Source organism: Lagopus leucura, unplaced genomic scaffold, assembly GCF_019238085.1.
Source record: "Lagopus leucura isolate 7727_CA_CO unplaced genomic scaffold, USGS_WTPT01 239-0_obj-0_obj, whole genome shotgun sequence".
In the NCBI taxonomy this organism is placed as follows: domain Eukaryota; kingdom Metazoa; phylum Chordata; class Aves; order Galliformes; family Phasianidae; genus Lagopus; species Lagopus leucura.
The window spans coordinates 36,746-54,235 of NW_024962481.1; the positions used below are offsets into that span (position 1 = coordinate 36,746).

General features: G+C 55.6%; 1 protein-coding gene across 1 annotated transcript in view; it reads left to right on the plus strand.

The window, feature by feature from the left end:
* DCHS1 (dachsous cadherin-related 1) overlaps positions 1-17,490 on the plus strand; it is a 31,144-nt gene that overhangs the window by 8,631 nt on the left and 5,023 nt on the right. Inside the window, exons 7-19 of the mRNA XM_042890690.1 lie at positions 3,737-3,833; positions 3,978-4,135; positions 5,825-6,659; positions 6,959-7,198; positions 7,624-7,749; positions 8,054-8,263; positions 8,797-9,660; positions 10,154-10,267; positions 13,700-13,911; positions 14,084-14,238; positions 15,450-15,580; positions 16,031-16,317; positions 17,184-17,322. Coding sequence (XP_042746624.1) covers positions 3,737-3,833; positions 3,978-4,135; positions 5,825-6,659; positions 6,959-7,198; positions 7,624-7,749; positions 8,054-8,263; positions 8,797-9,660; positions 10,154-10,267; positions 13,700-13,911; positions 14,084-14,238; positions 15,450-15,580; positions 16,031-16,317; positions 17,184-17,322 — 3,568 coding nt within the window. The remainder of the gene's footprint in view (positions 1-3,736; positions 3,834-3,977; positions 4,136-5,824; positions 6,660-6,958; positions 7,199-7,623; positions 7,750-8,053; positions 8,264-8,796; positions 9,661-10,153; positions 10,268-13,699; positions 13,912-14,083; positions 14,239-15,449; positions 15,581-16,030; positions 16,318-17,183; positions 17,323-17,490) is intronic.

A 17,490-nucleotide genomic window follows, 5' to 3' on the forward strand; every position in this document is an offset into this window, starting at 1 on the left:
TGTTTGTATTCTGGGTCTCAAGACCTTCACAGCGGCCACTTTGGTTTCTGGGAGGCCAAGAAAGCGCTCCTCGGGTTGTTGAGAATCTGCAATGGGTCCCTGCCCAGCTTTCCCTTTAATGTGACGTGGTGACCAAGGTCAGCCAGCACCGAGAGTTCTGCTCTGAGTCATGTCTGTGCTGCTGAAGGGAAGGACCAGGCCTTGTCCCCTTGTCCCCCAGCACTGCTCTGCTTGGCCCCTCTGCAGTGGTGTGTGGCCAGGACACAGCAGCGCAATGGCGTGCGTGATGAAAGGCCTGCTCTCATCTCTCTGTGCAATGGGGAGCCTCTGCAGCAGAACGGATGCACTTGAAGTGCACCTTAAAGCATGGCAGGCTGAAGGACTGCTCACTGTCTGTGGTCTGCTGAGTGTTCTGTGTGGGGACACCTGCAACAGATGTGTGCAGCATTTGGGCCATGAGACACTCGGTGTTTTAGAGCCTGGGAGGTCTCTTTTCTTGCAGAGGTACCACAAAAGCACATGCATCCTTAAGGAGATAGAGCATGGCTGAGATGTATTTAGAATTGGGAGGGCAGGTAAATGTGATGGGAGTTTGAATCAGGTTCTTATCTGTACGCTTTGATTTTAAGCTTTCCTGGTAGGAAACACTGAAAGAGAAGTAAAGCACAGGAAGAGGTCTCTTGGATGATCTGGGTGTGTAAGAAAGGCTTGGAGAAAAAAGGAGAAACTAAATGATAGGCATAAACTTGGAGATTTACTGGCGATGTGTTCAGTGAACTTCTCGTATTTGTGCTCACCAAGCAAAGCAGCAGGAGGCTTTTATATCTTCTGTATCGATGCTTGGCTCCAGGCGTGAGCTGGGTTGGCCTCTCCACTGTGGGTCTGTGAGATTTGTTTCTCAAGCACGTGGGCAGTGTGTGTCAGCTCCAGGAGCCGTTCACACAGGGATGGCAGAAACAAACTCTGCGTCTTACCAGGTCCTGCCAGGGCACAGCCACCAGGAAAAGGAGAGAGACCAGCAGGGGGTCAATACCTGCTTCAATAGCAGAGATGGAGTTCCTGCTATTCAGCATCTTGCTATGCCCTCCAGGACAGGTGGCTGTTTGCTGACGTTACTGCTTTATTTGTGGTAATAAAGCTGAGGTCTCGCAGTGAAGAACAGCAGAAGGATCTTTTACTGTTCAATGAGGAAAGAAGATGGAAGATGGCATTCGCTGTCTCTAACTGGAAAGTGATAACATACATGGCGAAAAGCAGCATAAATTTCACTCCGCACAGCGATGGGCTCTGAACTGGCTGCTGAAGCTTAGGGAGAAAATTGAGGCATTGCTGTAAATGCGTTTTGAAAATGTCAGCTCAGGTCTCAGCAGCAGTCAGAAATGCTGGGTTTTATCAGAAAGGAGCAGAGACTGGAAGAAAACCTTGCATCTCCAATTCTGCGTACGCTCTCTGCTCTGCCCCCATCGCTCTGAAGCAGCAGTAGTGCTAAGAAGGCTTGAGAAAGGAGTGTTGATGTGATCTCGGTAGATAATGGTTTCCATGCAGATAGAAAGTATTTGAACATTCTTTGGCATGATAGAAACTGTGGGAACATACATCCGAGGTGTGCCCTGGGTGCGAAGAAAGTTGTGTGCAAACTGAAGGTCCTTTTTTCACAGTACAAAAACTAGGCAGCTTGGTAGCAAATGACCGGGCAGCAGGTTTAAAATAAACAAAGACAGAACTTTCTCATGCGGAGCGTAATTAAAACGTGAAATCATTGCCAAAAGTCGCATGGGTTCAAAATTAGATGAATTCATGGAAAGAAAAAAAATCCATCAAAGTCTGTTGAACAAAAATACGATGTGTGGCTCAGGAAGTGACTGAGCCACAGGCTGCTGGAAGCTGGAAGGATTTTAGCAGGAGAGTCGCTCCATACTTCTCGCATCCTCTCTGTATCCGCTGCTGCCGCTCCCGGAGCCGTGCCCCTCATCGAGGCGGTTCTGAGCTGTGGGCCAGGCTGGCATTTGCAGCAGCCTTCTTGGAGAGCGGGCATCTGAGCTGCACGCCGCTGCCTGGCAGGAGTTTTACTGAAGTTGAGGCTTTTGCAGAGGCAAAACCGCTTCTGTTGTTGTTGATTCCTCTGAGCATCTGAAATGGCGTTTCTAACGCAGCCCATGCAGATGATGCTTGTTTCGCTCCCCCGCTGAGTCACTGCTTTCTCAAATGGAGTTTGATTCCTGGTGGACGAGCAGTGTGGCTTTGTGCACAACGTGGGAGCCCTTTGCATCTCAGTTGAAGGCCATTAGGAACAGCACGAGGAGAAAGCCCTGCCCCAGCCTGGAGCAGAGAGGGGCTTGGAGGGGTCTTCTCAAGCACAGTTCTGAGGTGTCCACGCAGACAGTCCTCCTCATAAACAGCCAGCTATATTTAGAAGGTTCTCTGCCTCCATCACTGCTGCAAAATGCTGTTCCAGATTCCTTGATCTAGTAGTTAGAAACCATCTCTTAATTTCCAGCCTAAACTAATTTCTGACCACTTTGTACTCATTTGTTCTTGTGCCAATATTGTGTTTTTGCTTAGAGAGCTCTTCTCTCTCCTTGGAATTTCCCTCCCCTTTCCCCAGTGTTTACAGAGTACAGTCACATCACTGCTTGGCCTGGATAAACAAGTCCAGCTCCTCTGTCCCCCCCTTCCCCCCCCCCCAGAGCACCACCAGCGTTGTGCCAACAGCTTGTGCAGCAGTGTTAGCACATGCTTCCTCCCAAGGGCCTGCAGCCTCTTCCCTTACATTCTTGCATGGATTGTGTTTGCCTTTTGCATGCATGCATGCATTGAAGTGGTACCACACAGAGGTCAGAGAGCTGGGTCTGTGAGCATGGTTTGTGCTGTAGGATGAGAATTTGGTCTGTGACAGTCTTGTACTGATGGGAACGGGTCGCAGTCTGTGCTGAGTAGGGCTCCTGCTCTGCTGCAGGGGTGTGGGGAGGTGCAAGAGTCTGTGCCAGGGAAGGAACAGTCTGCCAGCAGGTGTGGGGCACTGAGGGTACCCCAAATGATGAATGGGGAGGGTCTGTAATGGGGATGTGTCCATTTTGACAGCTGTCCAGGAAGGGAGCTTCCATGTGGTGCTGCTCCATGTGGCTTCTGTCAGGAAGCCCAGAGTGTGGGGTTAGCTGAGCACATGGTGCACGGACACAAAATGGTAGCCTTAAATCCTGCAGACAGCAGCGCTAGATTGGAGCAGAGGAGAGGAGGAAAAGGCCCTAAGAGTCAGAGTGTGGGTGCGGGAAGAACTGCCTGCTGCATTTCCAGGGACCGTGAACCACCTGTACTGGCTGAGAGGAGCTGAAGGAACTCTCTCCATTTCCAGGATGGGAAGTGCTCAGACATTTCCCTCTGAAGGGCTCTTCTGGGGCGGAAGGGATTTTCCTCACTGCAGAGGCCCAGGGTGTAACACGGGCAGTGTCCCTCCATCACCCTATACTTCACCACTGCAGCATGCACCAAGGCTGTTGAGCTGCACTAAGCCTTGTGGCATCACAGTACAGTTGGTAGGGCAGGACCTCCCTCCACCTGCTCGTCTGCAAGCTTCCCCACATCATCCAGCCTCAGGCACAGCCTGTGGGTCTTGGCTGGGGCGCTGTGCCCTGGGTGAGGTGCAGGATGGGTGTAGGAGGACATAGATGCTGCTGCACTGGGGTCTCGGGGATGGTGTGAAGGATGTCACTCAGTTGCTCCCTGGGCCGTTCTGCAGGTGCTGGAAGAGAAGCCATCGGGACTTCTTGTTGCCTCGCTGCAAGCCAAGGACCCTGACGAGGGTGAGAATGGGACCATCACCTACTCACTGATAGGTACGAGCTGCCAGCCTGGCTTTCGGCATGCAGCCGTGACCCTCAGAGGCACACGGATGCTCTGCCACAGCACATTCCCTCCTCCATCCCCACGTGCCCCCACCCTCCCTCCTCTCTCTGCAGCATTTCACCTTCTCTCCACAGGAGCCTGGGCAGAGCGTTTCACACTGCACACAGCCACTGGGGAGCTGCGGACTGCCACGGTGCTGCGCCGCTCCGACCGCGCTGAGTACGTCTTCACTGTGACAGCCAGCGACCGGGGCATGGTGCCCTGCAGCACCTCAGCCATCGTTCGTGTCCAGGTATCCAGCACCCCAACCCCTCTGGGCCCTGCACCATCCACCCCTTGCTCACCTCTCAGAGGACACCGTGCAGCTACTTACAGCATTCCTCTGTACCGTCCTTACTCTCCACCCAGAGCAGCCACTGCCTTTGCTCAGCTGTTGCACCGGCCTCACCATCTGTGTGGAGGACCTGGGATGGGAAAGGATGGGTCTGGTGGCCATCGTGCATAAATCCTCATTCACAAAGTCTGAACACTTGTCTTCTCCAGACTTGGACAGTCCGCCCTGTCCTAGATGTGCTGTTGTGGGGAAGATCTTAGAATTCTCCTGCCCGGAGACGTTAATTCCTCCTGGCATTTTTTTCTCCAGGCATGTGGGGTTTTCTTCATGTCTGCCAAATTGTGGTGCTCACTGTCTGGTGTGTTGGCTCAGATCGCCAACTCCTTTCCCTGTTGTTAGTAATGAGCTTAATTGTACAGCAGACTCCAGCTTCCCTGCAGCCGATGCACTTTCCTGGTGTGCCGTTTCACATCCTATCGTGTCGTTGCAGTTCCATCACCGCTCGATGTTCCCATCTGATGCTCTGCTGCACAGAGTGCAGGCAGTGCCCATAACACTCAGTGAGCCCATCGTGTACGCAGCTTCCTTTTATTATTACATTAAATTAGACTTGCTGTATTTCCGTTGTGCTTGAGAAGTCCCATGTTAGACTGGCACATCTGCCTTCAGCCATTCCACAACATGTTTTAAAAACATTTCCTTCTTATGCCATGTCTGTAGCTGTTCTTGTCTTTGAAGTTCTTCTGCAGCCTTCAAAGTAATGAGACCAGGCTGAATTGCTTGTTTGCATTCCCATAATGGAGCTATTTGCTTGACAGTCACTGGTTCTGATACTCCTCCAGGTTGATACTTTTGCTGGATTCTCTTTTTCCCAGCTCTTTCACATGAGTGCACTGACTTTTTCGAGATATGTTTCCATCAGATGACACTACTGCTTTTCACTGTCACCCCTAAATTAATAGCAGTATCTTTAATTAGATTAATAATAGTATTCATGTATCTTTGGATCATACTAAATTGTCTTCTCTGTACCACTCATCTGATTGAGAATTACTTCTCTTCAAAGCTGTTTCTGCTGGCAACTGTTCCCATTGCAGTACCTAACCCACTCACAGGATCACAGCACAGCTGAGGCTGCAGGCACATCTGTGGCCATCTGCTCCACTCCCTGCTGCAGGCCACCCAGAGCTGCTTGCTCAGAACCACGTCCTGGTGATTTCTGAAGGTCTCCATGGATGGAGACCTCCCTCGGCAGCCTGTGCCAGTGCTCAGTTACCCACCCATACAGAAGGACTTCCTGGTGTCAAGGTGGAACCTACTGCGCTCTCATTTGTGCCCAGCAAAACCTGTCTTCTCGCTGGGTGCCACGGAAAAGAGCCATACACTCTCTCTTCAGATACCCATATACACTGGTGCCCCAGAACCTTCTCTGCTCAGTCAGCAGCTCTGTCCTTACCTGCCACAGCTCCCCAGATGAAGCTCGTCTTTCACCCCGTCAAGCCTGTGCTCATTCTCCGTGTATTTTTCAGGCCACAAGACTTGTGACCTGGCCTCCCTGAACCTGCAGTCTGCACGTCCCCTCTCCACCGGCTCCCCAGCATCCCTCCCAGAGCGCATCCCTGACTGCTGTCTCTCCTCTCCTCGCAGGTGCTGCCCTCCTCCCGCTTGCTGCCCAGACCCGATGCCACCGTGCTGACACTGCAGCCCCCGGAGGGGGTCAGGCCGGGCTCTGTGATCGGCTCAGTGGCCCCCCCCGATGCCCCCAGCCGAGGACAGCTGACCTACACGGTAGTAGGAGGTGGCGGGGATGGCACTTTTGTTGTTGACAGCGTGACAGGGGAGATCTACGCCGCCCGGGAGCTGGATTACGAGGCCGGGGCCCGGCACACGCTGCAAGTGAGCGCCGAGGACACGCAGCACGGCTACCCGTCCAGCCGGCTGGTGCTGGTGCAGATCCACGTGCAGGACTGCAACGACCAGGCGCCCACCTTCCCCGAAGACCCCATCACCATCGTGGTGCCCGAGGACGCGCAGGCCGGCTCGTCTGTCTTCACCTTCCAGGCTCTGGATGGGGATGGGGCCGGCCCCAACAGCCAGGTGCGCTACGCGCTGCTGCGCCAGGAGCCCCCGGGGGGCCCTTTCCAGCTTGACGGCCGCTCGGGGCTGCTGAGCCTTCGCCAGAGCCTCGACCGCGAGGCCGTGGCCTCCTTCCTCCTGGTGGTGGAGGCCACGGACCAGGCCCGCAACGTCAGCCAGCGCCGTTCGTCCGCTGTGACGGCACGTGTGTTCGTGACCGACGTGAACGACAACGCGCCCGTCTTCCTGTCGCCCGCTGCCATCAGCGTCACTGAGGACCGGCCGACTGGGTTTGTGGCTCTGCATGTGGTGGCCCAGGACAACGATCTGGGAGAGAATGGACGAGTGAGCTACTCACTGCGAGCGGGCAACAGCGATGGGCGCTTCCACCTCAACCCCAGCACCGGTGAGAGCCTGGGCAGGTTGCAGGGTGACACTGGATTGTGGGGGCTGGGCAGGGTGCAGGCAGATATGGGGGTGTTGCACAGCGCACAGGAGAGTGTGGGCCAGAGAGTTGAGGTCACCTGAAGTTGTGAAGAATTTGTGGGGTGCACACCTGGCTGGGGTGACCCTGCTGTCTTGAGACCTGGCTGCCCTGGCTCCCCTCCATCCCTGCAGACTTGCAACAGCTCTGTCTGGGGGTGGTTGGCCTCAAGGCCACATGATCCCTGCTCACCCTGCTCACCCCTCTCCCCGTGTCTGTAGGTGCTCTCTCTGTTGTGCGGGCTCTGAACCGTGAGGAGGTGGTGCAACACAACCTGACTGTGGTGGCTGCTGACCATGGCTTCCCGCGCCGTTCAGCCACGCAGCTACTCTCCATACTGGTGCTGGATGTCAATGATGAAGCTCCCACCTTTGAGAAGCCTGAGTACGAGGCGCACGTCACGGAGAACCTTCCAGCTGGCAGCCCTGTCCTGCAGGTGCTGGCCACAGACCGGGACCTGGGTGAGGATGCAGGGTTCAATCAGGGACCTTCTGGAGACACAGCACACGGGACAAGATGTGCTCCCTCCTGCCTGGTTTGCAGTGCATGTTTGACAATGGAGGGAGGGACGATCGGCTGACCTGGCAATGAGGGATGGGACAGACCTGGGAAGAAGCTGAGGAGAAGAACAGGGGCTGCAATTCCCTCTGCTTCCCAAGTCATTGCCCTTTGTTCTTTGGAGATTCGTTGTCCTGTCTTCCACAAACTGAACAGGGCTGAGGCTTCCCTCCACCACACATCTCTCCCCACGCCTTTACTTGCTATGGCGTCAGATCGCCCCCTTCCTCAGTGTCACCCCTGGGAGGAAGGAAGTACAGGGCTGTGAGCCAAGTGAGAGGTTCTTGGTGTTGCTACTGGGTTACCTTCAAACGTGCTTCTCCTGCAGGTGCCAACGGACAGGTGACCTATGGAGGTCTCTCTGGGGGGCCGTTCTCCATCCACCCGCAGACAGGTCTCATTGTCACCACGCATCCCTTGGACCGTGAGGAGCAGGAGCAGCATGTGCTGATGGGTACGGCTGTGCTGGGGCATGGGAGGGAGCAGCAGGCACTGGGGAGGGAGAGGTGGAGGGCACGGAGCAGGCAGATGCACTTTCTCTGCTTTTGGGATAGAGCAGCACTGCAAGGAGGGCAGGATGTGGGAAGTAATGGAGGTTTGTGGAGCACGTGGAGTTGTTGGGTGATTCGGGCATACAGAAATGGCAGCGCTCCCATTCTTTGCTGCCCTATGGCTGCCTGGACAGCCGCCCGTGGTGGCACCGGTAGTAGCTCCCAGTCTGCAGCATACTCTGCAGCACTCTTGCTGTGCTCCTGCAGTCTATGCCCGGGATGGTGGCCTGCCCCCCAACCTCTCCAAGGCGACTGTGCGGATAACAGTAGGGGATGAGAACGACCACACACCACAGCTGGAGAGTGAGTCCTGCTCTGTGGAGGTCCCTGAGAACCAGAGCCGCGTGGCGCTCTACACCCTGCGTGCCACTGACCCTGACGGAGACGAGAACGGGCGCTTGGAGTACCGCGTGGCAGGTGAGCACCGGGGCGCGGGAGCTCTGTAGCTCCGTTCTTGGACGAGAGTAATGGCTGCTCACCACGGTTGCCAGGAGTTCTGGGAAGCATCACCTCTGGCAATTCCTGTTCTACATCATTTCTCTCCTGCCCTGGACCACAAGTAGCTGTTCCCTTCTCTCAACCTTCTGATTCCTCTGCCCCAGTAAAAAGCACTCCAGGATGTGCACAGGCTGCATTGCTCACACTCTGTCCATTTTCCCAGGTTCAGACTGGCTCCGTACCTCTCTTGCTTGCTATGGCCTGTGGAATTTATGGATTGCCAAGTCTTTGCTGTTATGCCTTGTCTTACTGTGGCATTGCACTGGTCAGTGAGCTGGTGGAGCACAACACACGTACTCAAACACACACTCTGGGCCTGAGGAGGTTCAATCCCACAGGGGCCTTACAGACACCAGCTCACTCTACCATCCCAGGCAGCATAGTCCAGGACTCTCTCTGTGCCAACTTCAAGTGTACAGTCATGCTGTCTTGCTGTTCCTTCTCTCTTCTAGATGGAGATCCTGAGCAGGATTTCATCTTAGACCCTGTCTCTGGTGTGCTCTCCACTGCACGTGCCCTCGACCGAGAGCAAGTTGCTTTCTACAGCCTCACAGTAGTGGTTCAAGACCACGGCACCCCACCACGCAGTGCAACCATGTCAGTGAATGTGCAGGTGTTGGACTTAAATGACAACGCTCCTGGTTTTGCTCAAGCCAGCTATGTGGTGGAGGTGCCCGAGGACTTGCCTGTTGGCTCCCTGGTGCTGCAGCTGGAAGCCAAGGACCCCGATGAGGGCACCAACGGGCAGGTCACCTACTACCTGGGCAATGAGTCCCTGGGCATGTTCCAGGTGGAGCCGCAGAGCGGACGCATCACAAGTGCCCAGGAGTTGGACCGGGAACGCCAGCCAACTTACAGCTTTCTGGCCAAGGCTGTGGACTCAGCACCATGGGAGCCCAAAAGCGCAGCTGTGCGTGTCACGGTCACGGTGCGGGATGTCAATGACCACGCTCCTGCCTTCCTGCACAGCCCGCTCACTGTCAGCTTGTCTCGCCACACGCCACTCAAGCAAGTTGTGGCCACCATGAGGGCGGAGGACAGGGATGCGGGTGCCAATGCCTCCATTCTGTATCGCCTTGCCACGCCGAACTCAGCCTTCTCAATCAACTCCTACACAGGGGATATCCAGCTGCTGCAGCCCCTGAGCTCACTCAGCCAGCGCCAGCGGACACTCTTCGTCCTGGCCACGGACCTGGGGCAGCCGGCGCTTTCCTCCACTGGTGTAGTGGTGATCCATCTGCAGGAAGAGCCCTACCGGGGGCTGCGCTTTCCCCGGAGCACCAATGAAGTGGTCCTGCCAGAAAATGCTGCTCCAGGTGTCTGCTGGGCAGAACGCTCAGTGCAAGCTGAGATGGCGTGGGATGGGATGGGGGGGAGGTGGGTGACAAGCTGGAATAGTTCCGTGGGCTGGAACTCAGACCAGGGAGCACTGCAGGGCCTTAGGAAGTCGTGTCATGCTTTGGGTAGACCCAGGGGGATGGCAGGGCCTGACTGAGCCCAGGGTGTCGGGGTGATAATCCTGTGAGCTTTTGCCTCAAGACGTTCTGGTCGCTGTGGGCAGTCACAGTGCCCACTTGCTGGTGGAATGGCTGCAGGGTTCACACTGAGACCATAGCAGGGCCGTAGACAGGCCCCAGGAGTCTCATCTCCAGCCCAGAGTTTACCATTGGTTCTCACGTACTTTGACAGCAGTGTCATCAGGCAGGGCTGCCTTCCTGTGGTATGACATGTGCTACCTATAAACCATCCTGACCCTCAGTGTGCCCTGAGACTGTGCTGCCCATCCAACACAGCTTCCTGTCTTTCCAGGTACTGCTGTCGCAAGCATCCAAGCTGTGCACATGGGGGGCTCTTCTGGGCGCATCACATACAGCATCATCAGTGGCAACGAGAAGAACGCTTTCCTTATCCAGCCCAGCTCAGGTACAGCACCAGAACCACACAGGGAAGCAGCAAGGGAGAGTCGCCTGTGCTCTGCCAGTGCCTGCTCAGCTATCACAGCGCTCAGAGTCCTCCAAAGGCAGAGGAATGCAGTTTACACCTCTATCCTACTAAATCTAATAGTGTTAGTATCCCATCAGTGTCCAGAGGAGGCTGGTACAGCTCCTGGCAAAGTACTGGTCCCTGCTAATTGGACTTTTCCTAAAAAATTCACAAGCCCTGCTCAGGAGTTAGCAGAGGCCACAACATTGTTAAGAGGTGATCTGGATGTGCCCCTGCCTTAGACAGCCAGCCATGGCCAAGCGACACAGAGAGGTGGGATCTCAGAGCCAGGCACCTGGGCTGCCATGCCTTATAGGTGACAGTGTGCTGTGACTGCAGCACTGCTGCGTGGTTATGGCTGCGTGGTCCCAGAGGTGACAAAAATGGTGAGCAGCTCACTGACCTGTGGACGTTTCTGATCTCTGCACCACTGTGCCCTGAGCAGTCAGCAGACGCTGAACATCACAGTGGTGCTTGTGGGGGGTTGTTGGCCCAGCAGAGAAGTGAGGCAGGCTGCAGGGCGCTGCCCAGTGACGCTAGGCAAGCTGGTGTTGGTTGCACTACAAGCTTCAAAGGGCAGCCTTGGAAGGGCTACATTTCCCCTGACATCAAGGAAGTCCTGGCTGAGTCTAGGGTGAGGGGGGACCTTTTTTGCCCTACAGTTTGGAAGAGGCTGGTATATAAGAAGGTCTGCAGACACAAAGATCAAGCTGGAGCTTCTTGTGAAAATGCAATTTTCTTGTAGCCTGCTGGATCACTGGGGTTGGAACAGGATTCCAGACCATTCTGGCCACAGTGCTTGTGCTTGAGCCCATGGCCACTGTGCAGGTCCCTGTGAGCTGCCTGCAGTATGGCACAGCATGCAGACCATTAGCACCCCTATTAACAGCTGCCAGCCACAGTGTCTGTGTCATCAGGTGTCCCTTCAGCCGCTCTACAGTCACCTTGCAGTCACTGCAAGCCACTCATTACCCTGTGCTGCTGCTGTGAAGAGGCCTCTGAACACTGGGATCATGGGGAAGAGGCCAGACCAGGTCACAGCACCCGTCCCAGCCTCACATCAGTCTGCAGCCCCAGCCCTGAGGAAGCTGAGCTACAACTGCAGACCTCCTGCTGCAGCTGACCCACCCTGCCTGCACCCTGCCTGCCCGGAGTGCTGGGTTCCACCTCCCTGTGTGCCTCACTGCAGTGCTTCTGTCACTCCTAGAGTCATCCCAGCTCCAACCACAGCTTGGCAGCCGCCATGGTGCAGTTCCTGAAACCCAGAGACAAAGAAAGGGCAAGTGCTGGAAATTCAGTCAGATTCACAGAGGTCTTTGTGGAAAGCAGCTGCACCTAGGGGTGGTCCACTGTGTGTTCTGTGTCCCAGCGACTGCTGCCTGTGAAGGAGTTCCATCTTGCACCCATTGCCCCTTGTCCCACCATTGGACGTCACTGAGAAGAGCCTGGTTCCATTCTCCTGCCACGCAGCCTTTGCATAAACAGTGATGAGCTCACCCCTCAGTCTCCTCCAAGCCAGAGGGCCCCAGCTCAGCAGTGCCGCACAAATCCCCTGCCACGTCTGTGTGATCCCTGTCCTGTCAGATCCCGGCTTGTCGCTGCTTGGGCTGAGTCTGCCAGCAGTTCCCCAGCCATCCTGGACATGCCCTGGCTGTGCCTCGGTTCTGTGGCAGTGTGACTTCATGTCAGCAAGGAAACATTTCCTCCACCAAAGTGCCCAGAAGGATTTTTCCCTCAGGTCTCATTTGTCTGCCTGGGAAACACATCTCTGCTTCCTCCTTGGGCAGCAGGCTGCACACTGACCGTATGCAGGTTCTGGAACACCATGAAGACGGGGCAGGCATGGGGCAGCTCTGTGTGGCTCCCCAGCCCCCCCGGCTGCCAGCAGTGGCATACTTTGGCTTTAAGCTGCGCTGCAGCATCGAGTCAGTTCCTCCTCATATTTGGATGCATCACTGGGAATGCTGCCAGTCATTAGTAGAGAACAGCATAGCATAGCGTAGAACAGAGCAGAAGGGAACTACAGAGACCCCTGAATCCAGCTCCCCGGCCACCTGAGGGATGAACAAAAGCTAGAGCTTACAATTGAGGCGTTATGCAAAGCCTCCAAACACCAGCAGGGATGTGGCATAGAGCGTCTCTCCATGGAGCCTGGTCCGGTGTCTGACCAGCTTGTGATAAGGAGGTTTTTCCTAATGCCCAGCCTGACCCTACCCATGCCCAGCTCTGCCTGTTCCCACGCATCCTGCCTCTCCCCTTGTCTTCCAGTCCTTCTTAGGGGTTTTGTTGCCCTCATCTGGATGCTTCCATGTAACTTGGCGTACTTCTATATTGTGTGGCCCAGAACTGCACACAGTAGTCAAGGCGAGGCCACACCAGTGCTAAATATGGCAGAGAATCACTTCTTCTGGCCGCCTGGCTGTGCTTTCTTAGTGCAGCCCAGATGCACACTGCTGGCTCACACTGAGCCTGCAGTCACTGACAGCCCCGGGTTCCTTCCTGCAGGGCTGCTGTCCCGCCTGTGCCTGCATCCAACGTGACTCCGTCCCACGTGCAGAACCTGACATTTTCCTCTGTTGAACCTCATGCCATTGCACTAATTACCTGGCTCTGTTTTACTAGATCCTTTAGGAGCCCCATGATCTTCCTGGGTGGGACAGCAATGTGTCATGGGCAGAGCCCATGCTTATGTGGATGTGTGTCCTCAGGCTCCTTGCAAGAACTGTTTGCAGCCCTTCAGTCTCTTTGTATGGACTCAGCCTAGACAAATAGTGCAGATAGCTGACGTTAGGCTAGGGCTTGATGAGCTAGCTCTGCAGTATGGGGCTCGACATGGGGCAGTTCTCACCTAAAGTGGCCGTTTCAAGCTCAGAGAGGGTAGATTTTGGTTAGATGTAAGGAAAAAATGTTTTACGGTGAGGGTGGTGAGGCACTAAGCAGGTTACCCAGTGCTGTGGTTGGTGCTCCATCTCTGGAGACTTTGCAGGTGAGGCTGGATCAGGTCCTGGGCAACCTGATGGAGCTGTGGTGTCCCTGTGCAGTGCAGGGTTGTGGGCTGGATGGCCTTAAAGGCCCTTCCGACACTGAGGAGTCTATGATTCTATACCAGATGTGTCCCCACTGGGAAGACTATTGCATGCTTTAATGCCAATGCAAGGTGTCAGTCCCGAGCACTGTGCAGAATTTACCAGCACAGCGGCTCACTGTGGCTTGTGAGAAGGCTTTTGGTTTGAAGGAAGCTCAGTGTGCTCCTGTTTGAGAATGGATAGACTGACGGAGGGATGGACTAAGTGCAAGGGAACAACAGAGGTGAGGGCTGGGCGTGCTGGTGCATCACCTGCCCCTTCTCCCCCCACCCTGCTGTCTCTCCAGGTGCCATCTCAGTTCAGGACTCCAGCAGCCTGGATTTTGAGGCCAGCCCCCGGCTGCGCCTTGTGGTCCAGGCAGAGACAACGGCTTCCTTTGGCTTTATGGCCATAAACCTCAACCTGCAAGATGTGAATGACAACTTGCCACGCTTCCAGCTGCAGAACTACGTGGCATTCATCTGGGAGTCCCAGAGCTATGACTCCCCAGTTATCCAGGTAGCACTGGGGGCAAAAACAGGGACAGTGGTTCCCCTGGCTGCTGTGCCAGGAGGAGGAGGTGGGGGCTGTGCCTAAGGCTGGCACCTGTGGATCTGTATGTCTTGCTCTGGAGATCCGTTGTTTACAGGGCTCTAAAGCACACTGCTGAATCTCTCCGATGGCCTTGCAGGTCCTAGCAGATGATCTGGATCAGGGAATGAACGGGCAGGTGACTTACGCCATCAACCAGTCCCTGCCGATGACAGGCTTATACCACATTGATCCTCACAGCGGCACGATCACCACTGCTGCCATCCTGGACAGGGAGATCTGGTCCCAGACCCGGTGAGTAGGGCCGGACCCACTTGCACCCTAGATATGAAAGTGACACAGGAGCAGCAGCCCCAGGGTTGCGGAGGATACTTTGCTGCTTGGAGCCACACCAAGCTGTTGCCAAACAGCAGAAACCAGGACTAAGTGGAAACCTGGGTATCAAACGAGGGCGTGACAGATGGCCATGAGATGAGCCTGAGCTCTGTGCAGCCTGGCCTTTGCAAATCCGAGCAGGCTGTGGAGGGGGCAGCGGACTCTTCAGTAGTTGCAACCATTTCCTTTCCTGCCTGTTTAACCCAGGTTAGATCTGTTCAGTTTCTGCCCACTCCCACACACTGCACCCTCCTGCCCTGCTAAGTGTCCCCCAGCAGCCATGCGTCAACCTCAACCATCCTGCAAGTCCCCCTGCATTCAGTCCAAGTCCTCTGGGTCCCTCACCACACATACAGGTTCTTTAATCCTCCAGTCTAACCACAGCTATGTGAGATGGGTTTACATCCTCCCCTACCTCTGTACACGAGCATGGCCCAGATACGAGGAACAACTCCCACCACCCCACCCAGACCTCATTCCCTTTGCCATACCCATGCTTCACTGCTCCACATCTATCTTCCCTTTTCCAAGGCAAGGAAATACCTAGGAAATACCAAGGATATTCATTCCATTCACGTACCCATCGCTGCTCCACTCAAACCGAGGCTCCACGTGTTCCCTAGTTCCCAAATACGCCCCTAATGCTGCCATCTGTCCCCTGTCTGTCCCCTGCTCACCCCACTTGCTCTGCCCAGCTCTTCTCCCATGCGCATCCCAGCCTCCTGCCCATTTCACAGACTGAAAACATCCACTGCTCTCCCCTTGCAAAAGCCCCCAGCTGTGGATGCCTACATGCCATGTCTGTGCATTAACGCACTGCCTACCAGATGCTCCAGACACTTGTGCCCACATGCACGGCCTGCTCATACGCTCCAGGTGCGGGACAAAAACCCACTGCCCTCCAAATTTACACCCAGATGTGCATCCTATGCTCTTGATAGGTGCACATCCATTGACCTGCTCCAGATGCTCTGTACACATCCATTGCCCCATGCGCTCCAGTTGTGCACAGTTTTACTACGTGCTCCAACCTGTGCACGTGTGCAGCGTCCTCCTGTTCCAGATGCTGTGCACACTGCTCCTGACATGTGGTTGTGACCCTCCTGCTTTGCCTTTGTGCTTTCCTGCAGCTTGGTGGTAACAGCAATGGACAGAGGGACACCCCCTCTCATAGGTTCTGCTACGCTGACAGTTGTGGTGATGGACATCAACGACAACAGCCCCACCATTCCTTTTCCCTGGGAGGTGCGGGTCCCAGAAAGTAAGTGCCTCTCAGCCCTATGAGGTAACGTGTCACTAACAGCAGGAACTGGGTTGTGGGGGACGCCTGTGGGTGGCACAGAAGCACCCAGTGGGCCTGTTCCCTTGCCAAGGGCTGGCTTGTGCTGGCCCATAGACTCAGCTTCTCTGAGCCTCCAGCACTACCCATCTGTGACGTCCTGGTGCCCGCGGGTTGTGCAGCTCTGTGTCTTGAGGGAACCAGCTGAACTCAGCTCTGGCCTCCCTGGCCCCAAACCAGGAGGGCTCTGGTTGTGCGCCCCCGCCCCGCCAGCTTCCTGCCCTCATTCGTGCCCCATCCCCAGCCTGACTCCCAGGACCTGCCTCTTCACCTCAGCATCTCCCTGCTGTCCCCAGTGCTCAGGTTTCCCACCACGTGAGCCAGTGCCTCTGAGGAGATGGGGATGCTGGCTCACACCTCACCTCTCCACAGACATGCTGCTTGGCACCCAGATAGCCCAGCTGACGGGGAACGATGTGGACTCGGGCCCGGCGCTCTCCTACACCCTCCTGCTGGATGGTGATGCTGTGGGAACGTTCAGTGTGCTACGCTATGGGGGACGCATCGCCCTGACGGGGCCGCTGGACTACGAGCAGCGCAGCCGCTACAGCCTCACACTGCGAGCCTCCGACAGCCGCCACGAGACCGAGGCCAACCTCACCGTCATCGTGGAGGACATGAATGACAACGCTCCAGCCTTCAGCCAGGCCTTCTACCAGGTACTGCCTGCACTCGCTCACGAGCACGCGTGTAGCAGACAGAGAGCACTTTTTTGAGGATGGATTTGAGCCTATCCTGGTCCCTGTCCTTCTGGGCCGCATCCCAGCACCCCTCCTGCTGTCACTGCAGTCAGAAAGCTGAGAACAAGCAGACAGCACTGGGATCAGCAGAGAAAAAGGCCAATACCTGGATGCTCTAGTAGCTCAGAAGTCACACAGACGAGGCTGCATGCTATGCATGTGGGACAGGTGCCTGCAGGCTCCACCCATGGCCTTGGTGCAGAGGTGGGGAAGGCCTTGGCTAGCATTGCACTGGGTTACTCCGTCATGGCTGCCCTAGCCCAGCTCCAGGCTTTCTCTCATCCCTGCTGGCCAGCTCCAGAATGGCAACAGTCTATATATATATATATAGACTATATAGACTATATAGACTATATATATAGTCTATATATATTCCAGGTCTATAAATATCTAAGCCAGGTCTATAAATATCTAAGGTGTGGGGGGCAGAATGGCGAGGCCGGACTCTTTTCAGTGGTGAGTGGAGACAGGACAAGGGGAAATGGCCAGAAACTGGAGCATAGGAAGTTGTGCACCAATGTGCGAAGGAACTTCTTTACAGTGAAGTGACGGAGCACTGGAACAGGCTGCCCAGGGAGGTGGTGGAGTCTCCTTCTCTGGAGATGTTCAAGACCTGCCTGGATGCCTACCTGTGCTACCTGGTGTAGGGAACCTGCTTTGGCAGGGGGGTTGGACTCGATGATCTCAGGAGGTCCCTTCCAACCCCTACAATTCTGTGATTCTGTGATTCTGTGAACAGTGCCCACATGAAGAGCGGTGCTGATCAGAGCTTCCTCCTCTTCCAGGTGACGTTGCCAGAACACACTCCTGCAGGGAGCATCCTTCTCACCGTGAGCGCCACTGACATGGACTCGGGCAGCAATGGGGAGATCACCTTCCACCTGGCCGTGCCCAGCCTTGACGTTGCAATTGACCCCAGCAACGGTGCGTGGGGCTGGCTGCTGGGGGGGGGCTCACGCTGTGGGTTGCTCCAGCAGCTCCTGCAGAGGAAGGGGCCCTCATGCTCCCCCCTCACCAGGCCTGCAGTGGCCAGGGAGGCAGATCAAGCATCCCGCATGCCTGTCCCTGCAGCCAGTAACCCTGACCACCCTC